The sequence below is a fragment of the Grus americana genome, chromosome 2 (assembly GCF_028858705.1).
Source record: "Grus americana isolate bGruAme1 chromosome 2, bGruAme1.mat, whole genome shotgun sequence".
Classification (NCBI taxonomy): Eukaryota; Metazoa; Chordata; class Aves; order Gruiformes; family Gruidae; genus Grus; species Grus americana.
Window position 1 is genome coordinate 133412314 of NC_072853.1, and position 15850 is coordinate 133428163.

Here is a 15850-nt window from a genome sequence, read left to right on the forward strand (position 1 = left end):
AAGTTCTCAATATTTTCAGGGCCTAGAAGCAAAGAAAAAAACAACTAAGTTTGAGAATGACTCACCATATGTGCCCATTACTTAAGGGGCACTGCAAAACTAGTCTGTTACAATGGGCAGAAACACATAAGCAAAGATTCTTATTTCTATTTTAGAAACTCCTGCACTGCTTTTTGAAATGCTCACCGTCATTCTTACCTTGGCTAAGAAGATTATTTACTACTCTGCAAGACTCCTCTTCCATGCAGAATCTAAGTTAGTTAGAATGAGTTAGAAAGATGGAAGGAAACTAAGTGCCACGAAGGCAAGAATCCAGTTGATACTGTAATCTTTAAACCAGATAAGAAGCCCTCAAATTTAAAGGCATACCTCTTCACCATTATACCCCTACGCTTGTAGTATATCATTATAAATGACATACCTGTGGATTCACGTCCAAAATGCAGGTCCTTCCTGTCTGAACAACTTCAAGGATGGAATCAATTTTGGTGCCATAAAGATTTCCTTCATATTCTCCATGCTCTAAATATCTGCCAGCTTTAATATCCATCTCCATTTCAGCTCGTGACACAAATCTGTAGGCTTGCCCATCCTTTTCATCATCCCTTGGCTTTCGTGAAGTAACTAAACAAAAAATTTAGAATAGAAATTAAATGTTTTCTTTTTATATTTTGAATACAAATATGAGACTGGACTGCCTATTAAGTTAGGGAGAGTATAATACACATTATACGATTATAATTGTTCCACATACAGATTAATTATTCTAGCATAAGTTTCAAAACTGAGCACAGCCCCTCCTGTTCCCTTTATTTCTATTTCTATTCTTTCCTACGTGTTGCTTACCCACCTATTTGCTTATTTCCTTTGTATTACTCCTTCACACCATATACAATACTCATTCATATGATCTTTTTCATTATTCACTTAATTATTTAACTGTAAATAATTATTTAACTGACTTGGAAATCTAATGGAAATTTAACTCTGAAATGCCAAATGTACTTCTGAAAATAACTGAGCACATATCAGAGTCTGCCCCCACCCCCCCAAACCTTAGCACATACTTTGCTCCCTGTATTTGCCCTGTAGGATAGAATTACCTGAGCTAGCTATAAAGAAAGTTAGTTTAAATATCAGAAGAATCCCAGGCACTGCAGCAGAATCTTAGTGGAGGCCAGCTAATGCTGCTTTCCAGAACAACTTACCCTTTAAAGCAAGATAAATTTGTTAGCAGCTATCTTGGGTATTGGCTACACTGTGCAGTGCAGACATTATTTAAGCAAAGAAGTGAAAAATAAAATAAAATATATAAAAACTAAAATAAAATATTATTACCGATTTTGCTGTCCTATCACCATATTATCTGCCCACCACTTGCATTTAATTAGATTTGAACTCTAGAATATATTAAACATAACAGTGAATGGATCCCTTTGGTAATACTTGTATCACCACTTGGCACAACTTGGTAATACAAGTGGAAAGCATTCTCCCCCTTCTAATAATTCCTATCAATTTCATTATTATAGGAAACTCAAGTCCCTGGAGAAATGATGAAGCTGTTAGCAATAAACATTACTAGAACATCTAGTTTTAGCCAAGATTCTACAGAAAGGTTAAAACTCTAATGTTTATTACAATATCAAAAAAAAAAACCCCAACATATCGGTTTGAAATAAACTTTGGAGAATGAGCTTTAACAGTTTACAGCCAGAAGATGACTTAACAGTTCAGCTAGCCACACTGAATTAAAAACACAGCACCATTTGCTAGATTAGAACTCAAACACCAGGGACGTGCTTCTTCCCATAGCAAAATGGATCAGTTTCAGCCATTTAAAAAACAAATACAACCAAACCACCCCACACGTACTTGTTCATGAATAACCAGGAAAATTTTCTTCTAATCAAAGAAACTGAGGCCAACTAAGATTACTGATTATCCTACTTAAAATCTGAATATAAAGAGGAGGGGAGATTCTATATACAATAAACTATGTACTGCATGTGCATTAGATTGTCAGATTGCTAGGCTGGAAAAGTTAATTTTTATGCCTTTGAAGGGTGTTCAAGAGCTCCAAGTAAAAGCATTTTAACACTGTTTTGCATTACTTCTACATATTTAAGCCCCTATATAGCATTTTAAAGAAACCAGTAATTTTGAGAGCTTTTTTTTTAAAGGGAATGAAGAATTTTAGAAGTAATAAAAAGTTCTTTACTATTTGCCAATATAAAACAATGAGATTCCCAGGGGAAGATTTCTTTTAAAAAGTAACACTGAGAAGTCAACTTTGTTATCAGTCACACATACCAATTCTTAGTGCCCTGGCCAGTTTTGCTGTTAAGAGATTCAGCAAATGAGAGAGACTGGTTCTCTCCTGTTGCACAACTTATCTTTCAGACCTGTCCCTCCACCCCTATTATCAGATCTACTTCTTGCCCACTGAAAACAGAAGGGAACAGTTTGGTTTTGAAATTCTGAAAAGCAGGTGGCAGGAGGAGAATAATAATGTAGCGCTGGTCAGCAGTCAAACAGGAGGAGGCAGTTAAATAAAGATCTTGTGAATGAGCAAAGTAACTATCTGGAAGGAAGGCAAGAAAACAATACTTCAGTAAGAGAGGAGGGTTTTTTCTGAAGTTGATAAGGAGAAAAAAAGAAAGATCATGGGCTTGAGGCCAGATGTATTAAAACATCAGATTATCATACAAATCTTGGAGATCACAAACACTTCGGTTTTATTGGAAGTTTGTTGCTTTTCCCTATATTTCTAATACTAAAGTAACAATTTATAACACCTAGGGTGCTGCTACTGCATGGGCTGTTCATTACAGAAGACTACTAGGGACTTCGAGAATCCCCTCAGTAACTGATGGTGACTGACACCGAAGAAACTTAGCAGATTGAAATACTGCATGTACAAAAATTGTTTTTCTGCAGCATCAGTAACATTTAACTGCTAGTTACAAATATTTTCACTGTCATCATATGTTAGTTCAGTTGTCTGAGAAGATGAAGAACCTTTTGTTTTCCCACTCTATACAATTTTTATACTCTGACAAAATTACTCCTACCCTGAATCACCGGGATAAACATCAGGTATTTTCCAGATAATCAGAGACTCAAAGTATGATATTACAATAGGAATGCTCACAACTTACATGGCACTGTAGTTCCAAACCTAGTAGGATTCAGTACTATAAACCTGTTCTTCAAACTTCTTCGCCCCACTCCTTGGGCTCCAATTAAGACAAGCGTTTTCCTCTGAAAAGGAGGCATTTTGGCTACTTCCTCATAGATCTGGATTTCATGACGATCAAATTCTACATTGAGAAATGTAGAAAAAAAAATAGTTAATACATAGTCAGTACTATGGTTGAGGCTGGAAGATAGCTCTGGAGGGCACCTGGTCCAATCCCAATGCTCAGGCAGGGCCACCTGGAGATAGTTGCTCAGCACTGCATCCAGATGGCTGTTGATATCTTTGAGGGAGACTCCACAACCTCTCTGGGCAAACTGTGCCAGTGCTCAGTCAGCTACACAATACAAAAGTGTTTCCTGATGTTCAGAGGGAACCTCCTGTGTTGTTGTTTGTTGCATCTGGTCCTGTCAGTGGGCTCCTCTGAAAAGAGCCTGGTTCCATCCTCTGTGCACCCTCCTTTCAGGTGTCTATACACATTGATAAGATCCCTCCAAGCCTTCTCTTCTCCAGGCTGACCAGTCCAAACTCTCTCAGCCTTTCCTCAAATGTGAGGTGCTTCAGTCCCTCCATCATCTTCATATGTCCATATCTCTCTTGCACTGGGGAGGAGCCCAGTACACCTCTCCAAGTAGAGGGGAAAGATCCCTCAACGTGCTGCCAACAAAGCTTTCACTTTTTCTCTTTTAACACACAGTTCTTCCCTGACTTCTACCTACCAAAAGATGTCCTCAGCACAACCATATCTTTACTGGTCACTATTGCTTTTAAACCATTAGAACTACTTGATCTATCAAACTTATAAAAAAATATTTTACTGCAATTCTTTCAGCTTTGGATACACTAGGCTCTGCAAGTTTAGAAGCGTAGAGAACTTTGACTCATACGTAATATTAAGAGATACCTGCATTTCTTGTAGTGAGATACATCATCTTTTTCTTTTTTTTGCTGCTTATTGTTCCGCAGAAAGGCCCTAGAAATAAAAATTGAGACAAATTCATCATTTTTGTTAAATATGTTTTTCCGAAGATTATTTGCATGAACATATGCAAGTTTAGATTAATTAAATTTACAAGGACTATTTTAGAATTTTATATGTTCTAGGGCAGGAGATCACATCTATTTTCATACACATCAAATGGTATAATAAGAACCGAACACAGAGATAAAAGTAATTTTCCTAGAAAGCTTTGTAAAAAGCAGCAGAAAAATCCATCAAATATGTTTAATTTATTAACTTTCAGTGCATATCATAAAAACTTAATTAAGAAAAGAGCTAATTCTTATGCCTTTCCCACCTCATTTAGCTTTTTATCAGCAGGTGGCAAAACTGATTCATGTATCTATGAAGACTAAGCATAGACTTTAGCCTTTGTCCTTCAGTCAAAGCCAAAATATAATAAGCAGCACTTTGCAATATTCTGTGTATTCTCACACAGCAGTTTTCTAGTATCTATGAAGGCAGAAAAAGCAAAACAAATGGAGTCAGAGCAAAATTTATTCCTGAAATTCATTAAATCTCACCTGAGTTGTCCCAATCCCTCCTAACGAAGGCCTTTCTCTTCTCTTCCAGGAACTGGCTAGGAATTAGCCCCGCACTTCCGCCTTCTTTGACATGACTAGCCTGGGGGGGCGGGGGGAAATCATAGGTAACTTGTGAGAAGCATTTTTCTCATCGACATGGTGTTGACTGACTTTCACACTGCCAGTTTCTCAATGGTGAGTATTGATACATTTACTACTGAGATTTGGAAATTCAAACCCAGATATGGATATTAAAATGCTGTCTTACAGTAACGGTGTCTTGCCACTGAGTATTAAAATTCAGGAAACTTAAATAAAATAGATAGAAGTTTCATTACTGGTTCCCATTAAGTTAGTAAGCTCCTAAAGCCATAAACTTTTGGCATCAAAATCCTAAATGGAATTCTATGGCTCCAGACATTGAACTCTCAGGTGACAAAACTCAAGACTTTCTAGTACACAGTACACTTATTTTGTGTATTTTCAGCTGCTCCAAACGGGTTCCAGTGCAGCTTATTAACTGTCATTTCACAGTGAATGCCATTAACACATGCCTAATCATGCCTTCAAGCTTTTTGCACTAAGTAACTACAGATTTAAAATCTTAGTAATTAAGTATTCCAGGTAATGAAAGTTTGGCTAAGATTCTCTGTAAAATAATTTCATGGCACGCTCAATCCTCAGCAAGTTTAACACATACAAACACACAGTTACAAAATGTTACACTTTTCTTCTCCATAACTGGTTGGGCCTGTCTTGCTAACAGGTACTGTTTGCTTTTCAACTTGCATGCTTTTACCTATGACTGATTTTTTACAGTTAGCAAGTTTTCAGTACCAGTCTAGCATTTCTAGAAAGCAGAAGGAAAAACTAACTTTTTTCCCGGTGGCATGATCTGCGTAGCAATACTTGTAACACACTATGCTGGTTTAATGCATTTCATTTTTGCCACTGATCGGGGATTTAAGATTTATTTCTCCTGGACTCCCACAAGTTACAAGCTAGAGAATTTGAAAAGCAATGCAGAAGACAGCATATAAACTAAATGTCAAACTACTCCAGAGTTTTGGAATTAGTTCTGAAACTAATTAAATTGGCAGTAATACATTCTCTGCCTTCCCTCACACTTTTTATTCTCTTTGTGTTATTACCGTCACAAGTAACAGAATTCAGCAAGTTGTTGATGCATATTCAAATATTTTTGTCACTTTTTAAAAAGTCATATATATATCTCTATACATTGCCCTCAAGTAACTTTTGGCTCACTACTGCTTGTTATCTAGCAAAGGGTGAGCTATTTAGGGGTGGACAGGAAAATTAATAACGCTAAACTCTTTGCCTAGATTGCCACTGCCTCTTGCAATTTTGAGTATCTCAGTTGAGAAAAGTGTCTTAAAGATTCACTCATCCCACTTTCAAAGGCACTGATAATGTTTAATTGTGTGTACAGTGTCTTGAAAAAATAAAAATAGCATAAGCACTGGATTACATTTCCACTGAAGGACTGAATATAGAAATACAACCTTAAAGCAGGATGAACTGTTAATACTTGAAATAGTGCCAAACACTGTGGTTATGAAGATGCATGTTACAGCTCACAGACATTGACCACCATGGTGGAAATAAAAGATATAGCTTCTCCAAGTAGCTATTCTCACCCCTCTTCAAATCCACAGGGTTAATTGCCCTCTCTCTCCTCAACTGAGCACTCAGGAAGGGGTCAGCTTCTTCCACAGTCACTGTCAGGGAAGGCTTACCACAGTTTACTTAGCCCACCTAAGACTTTTGGCTAGAAATTGTTCACTTAAACCTAGACATTCCGAAATCAGTTTATGATACAAGAACAAACAAATAGTACTAATAGCAAAATGAGTGTTACATATACAATTTATACCATTCCATTTTCTCTAGTATTTCAATTGTTAGTATCTTGATATTAGCTTGAAATTGGATTGCAGTGCAAATATTTTTTCTTACATCTACTGTTAAATGGAAGTAGATCATAATTTAAAGAGTTTATTATTAAGGCAACTAGTGAAGATTTTTGAGGTTTGGGATTTTTTTTAATCTTTTTACTAACCTGCCACCAATTTGGATCTTCCCGGTTTACAATCTGAAGAATTTCTCCTTTAGAAAATTTCAAACCTGCTTCTTTGCATGGGATGAGGTTGTCGTTATATGGATTATAATCAAAATGACACTTCACAAAAACCTGGAACGTGTAAAAATTTACAAAGCTTAAACATTATAAAATACATTCTTACTAATTTATCTGTCAAACTGAAGTAATGTCTTTACCTATAGCATAAAAAGTTTGACATGAAAAGTTTGACAAGTTGCATTTGGCAAGTAAAATACAATCTATGCAAAAAAACTGATATAGACCAGCTGAGAGTGTAGAAATAATCAGCAGTGCAAACCTTGGCTGAAGGAGCTTCATGATAAAAATAAAAAGCCAACTGTTCTATTTGGACAATGTATTACAAAACCCCTCATTTTTGCATTTCAGTATATACAACTCAATTAGTATTCTGACTTTAAACTACTTAAAAATATATATGTAAAAATCTCAGGATGTGAGCACTGTGTTCAAGGCTTGTGGACTCTTAAGAATTAATTTTGCCATGAACTCAATGTTTTAAAACAAACAAGGTACATGACTGCTTAAGATTCAAATTTGAGGCAGAGGAAGAAAAAGGAAGTTGCATCAGTAGACTGGAAACATCTCTGACTTTTTTTTCTACCAGGTTGGGGAGCAAAGAAAGTAGTGCACGTGCCTCAAATACAGCACATTCCCTCAGCATCTACTCAATGTAAGCACAGTCTATTACAGTCACAGGCATTAAGACCCGCTACTTGAAGGAGTGTCTTACAAGATGTTGCTGATTTAGAGCAACAAATTACTTCTGCAGTGGAGAAATCAACAGCATCCAGCAACAACAAAAGGATAAGGAACAGCTACCAAGTTCCTACTTAAGTCAGTGAGTTCAAGATCATCTGTTGAATTCAATGTTTCTGAATTCTGTGAAATAGATTACTTGGACACCGATCATGTTATAAACACATGGAGTTCACTGCTGTTCAGTGTGACTGTGGCTAGGCCATCAGAGGTCACTGGATGTCAAAGAAACATGCTTTATATGTAGCATACAAATGCTTATCAATCCTAGATACTAATTAGAATTCTTTAGGCAGGCATATTAGGCATGCTATTAATCTACTGAATAAAGCCATTTCCGAAACGTACTTAAAGGTGAACACAGGTATCTACATTTTAGCCTTCCCGCTAGCATTAAATACACGAAATAATCAAAATATGTCTAATCCAAAATCTTAAAATAATCTTATGCAATAAAGTACCAAGCAGAAGTTCTTTTGACAGAATTGTTAGAAATGTGCTACTGACCTGTTGAGGAATAACAGTGTCTCTGTAGCTAGGGAGAATCTTCAGAGTGACACTGCCACTAATATTTTTCAGCAGTTCCTGCAATTCTTTGGGATTGTTTCCAACCTCATGGCCATTCACCTCTTTAATAATGTCACCTACATGCAGAAGACCTTGTCGATCTATCATTCCACCATGAAGAATTCGTGCTATTACCAGATCATTGTTTTCAACTCTAAACGTAACACCCTGAAAGAGGTGACACCTAGTTTACCATTGTTTGAATTTCAATTTAATTTTACCATTATCTCAAGCAAAAATATACAGCTATGTGATATTCTATCTACCCCAATGAAAACAGACAGTAATAGTTACTATAGAGTAAGAGTTCCTAATACACAGATAACATCAGGTGATACAAGACCAGGTTTTCATATGACTGAACAATGACTCTATTGTTCTTGATTGCATGCAATCCTGTCATTTTGTATCAGGACCGAACAGATGTTGTGTTAGTCAGTTATGATAGCAAGTCATTCACCCTATTCACTATCCCATAATTTCTTAAAGAGAACAGGATGGAGAACACACAAATACCTTCTTATTTCAACCTCTCAATACTGATCCTATCACCCACTAAATTACACAACATAATAATGGAAATAATTAAAAGGTAATGTAAGAAATCAGGCACATGTAAACATTTTCACTCGCACTTTAAAGACACACTCATCTTCAATTACTCACCAGTGGTTCTCCAGCTCTTTTGTGAATTCCAAGGATACGAATGGCATCTACTGGAACAATCTGGTTGTTCACTGAAGAATTATTGACTTCTGGGCTAGAAGGAGGGGAATCGTAACATTTTGAAGCCACAATATCATGTGCTTCCAAGAGTGACTGCAAAGGAACAGAAAAAGCTATTTTTTAAAATCATGAAATAACCATTTGCAAAAGGATTTAGTGCTGAATAACCACCAAATCTGCCCTTTTGGGACCAGATCATAAAGCTCTTACTTCACATGACATGGGGCAAAAATTGACATGAAAATACTCACATGGACCAATAAGCCTACTGTCTTGGCAAATATGCTCTCTTTTGTAAATACAAATGCTTCTTCTTAAGGAATTATAGGAGAAATGTAATGAATTTGGGAGGAATATGAGATCTTGCAGGGAAGAAGATGGAAAAAGAAGTCCCTAAAATAGTCTTTCACTTAATGAGACAGTATCCAAGCAAATGCTTAAAGTAAACAAACAACTCACTACAAAAAACGAAGATAACTCATCATTAGATACTTGTGTTTAATGTAATAAAAATTTCCTCCACTGTAATTTGGATAATTACAGGTATGCAAGGGTTTCTAGCAATCTGCAGAACGAGTGCTTTCTGCTTGCATAAAGCCAGGCAGAATTCTAGCACCAAATCAATCTAAGTTGACAGAATTCGCTTTCTGGAAGACAAGCACTCAGACGTATAGTTAATGGTGTTTTCACAAGACCACATACAGAAATGCAAAGCAAAAGGAGGAGGTCCCAATAAGTATAATCATCTTTGGAAGACAATGCAGTTTAGACTTGATTTTCTCATAGAAGATACTTTAAGATTTAAAGAAAAGAATTGTAAGATAATACAAACCGGTAAAACAAAATGAAACGTGAAATTAGACAGTGGAGACTTTCTGTCTTAAAGAGGAAAAGGGATACCCTATAGCCACCATATACAGTAGTTCAAGATAAAGCATCCTATAGCACAGAAAGCCTCACTGACAGAAACAGAAAGAGGAAAAGAAGCAAGTAGAGCAGATGCCTGCTAGGCCTCAACCAACAGCTTTGTTTCAAACAGTGACCTGATGAGATACAGTTTTAAGTCAGATCACTGGTGTCAAATCAGTAGCTAAAAAGAGAAGACACCATAGGGACTACCACTGATAGTGACATGCACGTGCCAGAGGAAGACAGCAAACTACTAGAAAGCAGAGCAGGTGAACAGGCAACATTTAAGCAAATTTAACAATTTTGCTATGAAGTCTGCTCCGTCCTTCTGTAAGCCACCTCTAACCTAAAAGTTACGCAACCATACTAGTTTAGTGCTAAGCTCAACATGCAAGCCCTCAAAGTGTCACAAACTTGGAGAGTCATTTTAATCTGCCCATTACAGGATGACCTTGCTAATATTTCAACTTGAGGTTAGGAGGAGGTGCTAATTCACCAATCCTGCCCCTGCCATTAAGACTGTAAAGACAGCTGCTTATTGTGGCTGCTCTGATACTGTGGAGATAAACCAAATCAAATTAAATAGGAAAAACAATCATTTATTTAAATCAAGCAGCTGTCAGATGGTAGCAATTGCTAATTCTTCATTATCCAAGACACATCCAATCCAGAAACCAGGAGAACAGATCTCTCTCTGCCAATGTTTGCAAGCAACATTTCTGGATCTTTCTATATTTCCAAAATGAAACCAACTAGCATCAAGTACACATTTTAACACATTACCACTGACAAAACCAGGTAGATACACCAGTATGATACTTCCAGTTTTCTCTTTTGGTCGTATGCTAGAACATATTGTTTCCAAACTTTCTGGCCACAAACCACTAGATTTCTCATGGGGCCTTACACATAACCATGCTGGTATAGCTCCCTGCCCTTAACAGTCATATAACTGATGGATTATGATCTGATCCACAGTCAAAAAAGACTACTAAGCTAACATTCTGTGTCAACCTTTTCAAATTAACATGCTCTGTAAGATTCTTCAGTTCTTAAATCTGATCCCATTCCACATTCTGATCCTATTTATTCACTCAGTTTTATGGATAAGCATTAATTCTTTCAAGTAGTACTTAATCATCTCTCAATCACAAAATCTTTTTCCTGCTATTTACATGATGGCTGAGTCACAGAAGGACTATCAGGGACTGTACATTCCCACTCACAATTGTAAAATGGTTTCTTTAAGAAAAGCAGTTCATTGGTTTCCTCAAGACAAGCCATAGTTATTACCTTCCCATACCTAACTCTAAGTTCTGAAACTCAAGAAGCTATACCAATTTTACGAGACTGTTTCCAGCCAGCCAGGCAATGGCATACAGTCCTGAAGAACATTTAAACAAAGCCACCTGGCAACAGGGGCCATGTGTCTGTATCCACTGCCACACTACTCTCCAGCATTTTATGTTGCTCAGTTACTTTCTTATTTCAGTAATATGGTTGAGTGATCTGTGAAGTACAGTTGCATGAACTTCACTTGTTTCTTACGGTATTGGAAAAAGTGATATCCTGTGTTCCTGTGACTCCAGAGCTCCCCTGGAATCCGACCTTTCCCATACTGTGCTAGAACACTTATCAAACCACTGCCAGTCTGCAAAACATGAACTGAATAATCAACAATGATAAAATGGGTTGGTTTCCTCCATACAGCTTATGTAAACAGGATCAGCTGACTATCCAAGACAACTGCAGAAAGGTTCTCATGGCAAAAATGGTAATGTTGCCAGAATAAGGCATTCAGAAGAACTCTCTGCATATCACAAGAGATGCAGAGAGTGGCAGAAAACTTGCCCCCTTTGGGCAAGATACTGTAATAAAGTAATCCATAAACTTAGAACATATTGACTTCTTTATAGTAGTTTTATGTGGCTGTACTTACTTCATAGAATAGAATCATATAGAACCATTTTGGTTGGAAAAGACCTTTAAGATCATCAAGTCCAACCGTTAACTTAGCACTGCCAAGTCCACCACTAAACCATGTCCCCTAAGCCCCACATCTACACGTCTTTTAAATACCTCCAGGGATGGTGACTCAACTATTTCCCTGGGCAGCCTGCTCCAGTGCCTGACAACACTTTCAAAGAAGAAATGTTTCCTAATATGCAATCTAAACCTCCCCTGGCACAGCTTCAGGCCATTTCCTCTTGTCCTATCACTTGTTACTTGGGAGAAGAGACCAACACCCATCTGGCTACAGCCTCCTTTCAGGCAGGTGTAGAGAGCGATAAGGTCTCCCCTCAGCCTCCTTTTCTCCAGGCTGAACAACCCCAGTTCCCTCAGCCGCTCCTCATAAGACTTGTGCTCTAGACCCTTCACCAGCTTCGTTGCCCTTCTTCAGACATGGTCCAGCACCTCAATGTCCTTCTGGTAGTGAGGGGCCCAAAACTGAACACAGTACTCGAGGTGCAGCCTCACCAGCGCTGAGAACAGGGGGATGATCACTTCCCTAGTCCTGCTGGCCACAATATTTCTGATAGAAGCCAGGATGCTGTTGGCCTTCTTGGCTACCTGGGCACACTGCTGGCTCATACTCAGCCAGGTATCGACCAATACTGCCAGGTTAAAAAAAAAAAAAAAAGGTAATTCAAAATTCAGTAAACATTAAACATTCAAGGCTCTCCACAGTGCTGAAGTCAAGTTCAAATTCAAAATTTGTTTTTCCTAAAAAAATCTCAGCACAATCTATACAAGTTATGAAGCATTGCCTGCCCTATATAATAACTATTTCCCCAACTGTAATCCAATAGAACAATTAAACTACAAATTGGTGGGGGGTGCAGGGAGGGCTCGGGGAATACACAAGAGCAGAACAACTCTATGGTCTTGAATTCAGGACTTCTTTCCAAACACTTCAGGCCTTAAAATATTTCCATTCCTCTCTTGTGCAGTAAATATGTATTAGTCTTCTCTGACAACACTGTTTAAATATTAGAACTTACTAAACGGACTACAGGCCCCTAAAGTGAAAAGACATTGTTAAAGGCTGTTCTGGAAAAGGGAGGAAATAATCTAAAATCTTAGAGAAATCGGGGGGGGGGACTGGTAAGGAGGCATGAATATGTGGGAAAAATAACCCTATAAATTAAGATCTGTCTAGGAGGCAACTTAAGATCACTTTTCTAAATGAAACATTTTAAAGATACGATTAGCCATTATAAAGCTAAGTATCAGAAGAAAATATTGGCTGCTTTTCAGATAAGTATTTTATTGCCAGCAGAATCTACTATTTAGGATGAATGGTTTGCATAATTCTTGGAAAAGTAAAAGTAACTGAATGAGTTCTTCCATAAGCAGCAGAAGTTATTCTTCTGCATATTTAACCACTCCAATGGTGCAAACTTTCAACTCCTCCCTCTTCCCTCAAGGCAACCTCTCTTATCACTCCTCTCTTCTGCTCTCCAGGTACTGTCTGGCAAGACTTGCTGGAGCCTTTTCTATGCAGTGAGTGTGCCAGCTGGCTCTTCAATACCTAGTAGCCTGATGGCCAGCCATCAATACTGTGAAACCCATAAGAACTTAGTATCTTCTACACTTTGACCTCTGAAAAGTTTAGGTAAAACTAGTGGAAGGGAAGAAAAAGAAAGGAATGAAAGAAGAGAAAAGGGAGATAGTCAAACATAACAGTATAACCATACATGCACCTGTACTCCAGAGACCAGTCCCTCCCCAATGTATCTTCTGTAAAAATGTGTAAAAGAAATTAAGTAATTTAATATTTTCAGCACTAAATGATACATTCAAATAAGTTATTGCACTGATGACTTGTATACCACATCTGATACTTGTATGCCGAGGTAGGTTACAAGATGACACTGATAAACTGGCACCATTCATTTGTAAAATACAGAATCAGCCTCTAAAACAGTTACACTATAGTGTCCATGAAACTTTAAGAGAGTCAAGCTGGTTTGTTTACACATTTACCGAAATGGAGAAAGGATGCAAATTACATTTTCTAAAATTGCAAATGACACTGTATTTTTCCTTTCTTCCTTACAGGTCCCTTCTTGCAGATTTTGGAATGTGCCTCCTTGCACCAAATGAGGCAGAAAGGATAGGACTTATTTCTTGAGTATTTAGTTAATTTCTGCTTCCTTTTCAGAGAGACATATAGCCTCCCCAAGCCTTAGAAAGAATACTGTATCCACATTTTGGTCTGCAAATTTTCCTAGAAGCTCTTCTAGAATGATCTAAACTACAATATCAGTTAAATAAAACCACTTAATCAAAATAATACTACTTTGGCCTTGGTTGTCTTTGTTGTCTACCTCCAGATGGGGAATGGAAGCACAACATTAAGGGCTGAAAAGTACAGCCTAATTTTAGGCTTCCAAACTGAATTACATCAGATCTACTTTTAAAGAGTAAGTAGCTAGCTGCTTTGTCCCTGTTTGCAGCAGCCAAAACTGTTCATTGTTTCTGCAAATGAGACTGAAGGCCTCACAACAGGCACTTAGAAAAGAAAAAAAATTGCAAGTTAAAGCTGCTTCAGACTTTTTTTTTTTTTTTTTAAAAATGAACTCTAGTTCTGACAGAGTGAAGAATAGGTTAGTTCTTCAGGGCAGCATTTAACTATCTTAACCATCAAATAGTCTTTTCTCTTCCCTTCGTACCTAATTCTTTCTGTACCATTCAGGTTTTGCAGCAAATGAAGTAGGGAGCTCTAGAAATAGCTTATTTCTCTTCCATACCCATGACTCACCCAACAGTATAGTGAAAGAAGCAGTATGCAGTCTTGTTCATAGCATGCAATAATCATGACATGAATTTTTAAACTGGGCTCCTCGGAAGAATCAACAAACTGCAAACCAGTAAGTCTGATGTTGATACTAAACAAATTAGAAAAAGTTTCCATAAAAAACAGAATGATTGGACAAAATAGATCATGGGAAAGCATCAACACGCTTTAATAAAGGGAAATCATGCTTCTCAAATCTAGCTAAGTTCCATGAAAATGTCACCAAGCATGGTGGCAAGGCAGTTACAGTTGATAATATAGATCAATTTCCAAAAGGCATCAACTTTGATAGAATCTTTTATCAAAGCCTTTTAAAAGGAAAAAAAAAAAAAGGCTACTATAGGATAAGCAGTAAGGCTTTCAAATGGATGAAAATATTGGTTAAAAGACAGAAAAATTTGGGCCAGGAATATAGTATTAGTTTTCACAGTTCATGTCACCAGAGGATTTCCCACAGACATCTGGGCTCAATTCTACATCTGCCAATACACTAACATGTCAGATAAGTGATCTAGGAAATGGTGGTGGTAAGTGAAATGACAGGGTTGCTGACGCTGCTAAACTATTCAAGGAGTAAAGCAACTGATTGTAACCTGCAGGAGCAACTCATGGGCAACAGCGTGAGAACAAGGCAAAGAAATTCAACACAAGACTGCAAGGAAAAATACAATCCTAGTTTAACACATTAACTGACAGACTCAGAAGTGGTATCTCAGAGGTGTCAACAGTACAAAATCAAACCAAACCAAAAAAATAATCCACTTCTATATTTACTGACCCTAGAGGTACCTCTTCTTTACCAAGAGGGTGGTCAAACAGTGGAACAGGCTTCTTAGAGAGGTGGCTGATGTCCCAAGCCTGTCCATGTTTAACAGGCATTTGGACAATGCCCTTAATAACCTGCTTTAACATTCAGTCAGCCTTGAAAGTGGTCATGCAGTTGGACTAGATGATTGTTGTAGGTCCCTTCCAAATGAACTATTCTATTCTATTCACCAGGTGTTAAAAAGGCAAACCAAATACTAGGAATTTTTAAGCAAGGAGTAGGAGACACAATGGAAATTATCACACCTCTTCATAAATCCATGCTGCTGTGAATGACTCTGGTAAGCTCTATACAGCTTTGCTTCCCATCTTTTTATTTGAGACAGACAGACATACATATACAATGAGGTCTCTCAGATCACAAGTAACATGGAAAAGCTGATTAAGAAAAACTGTTCAC

At 37.5% G+C, this 15850-nt stretch overlaps 1 protein-coding gene across 2 annotated transcripts in view; it reads right to left on the minus strand.

The window, feature by feature from the left end:
- Nucleotides 1–15850, minus strand: part of PALS2 (protein associated with LIN7 2, MAGUK p55 family member) — a 58640-nt gene that overhangs the window by 3142 nt on the left and 39648 nt on the right. For both annotated transcript variants that reach the window (XM_054817299.1, XM_054817300.1), the window contains exons 4-11: nucleotides 8856–9008; nucleotides 8130–8357; nucleotides 6804–6935; nucleotides 4724–4823; nucleotides 4104–4172; nucleotides 3162–3323; nucleotides 422–624; nucleotides 1–22 (exon numbers count right to left, since the gene is read on the minus strand). The exon at nucleotides 1–22 is cut by the window's left edge and continues 107 nt beyond it. In XM_054817299.1, the coding sequence (XP_054673274.1) occupies nucleotides 1–22; nucleotides 422–624; nucleotides 3162–3323; nucleotides 4104–4172; nucleotides 4724–4823; nucleotides 6804–6935; nucleotides 8130–8357; nucleotides 8856–9008 (1069 nt within the window). The remainder of the gene's footprint in view (nucleotides 23–421; nucleotides 625–3161; nucleotides 3324–4103; nucleotides 4173–4723; nucleotides 4824–6803; nucleotides 6936–8129; nucleotides 8358–8855; nucleotides 9009–15850) is intronic.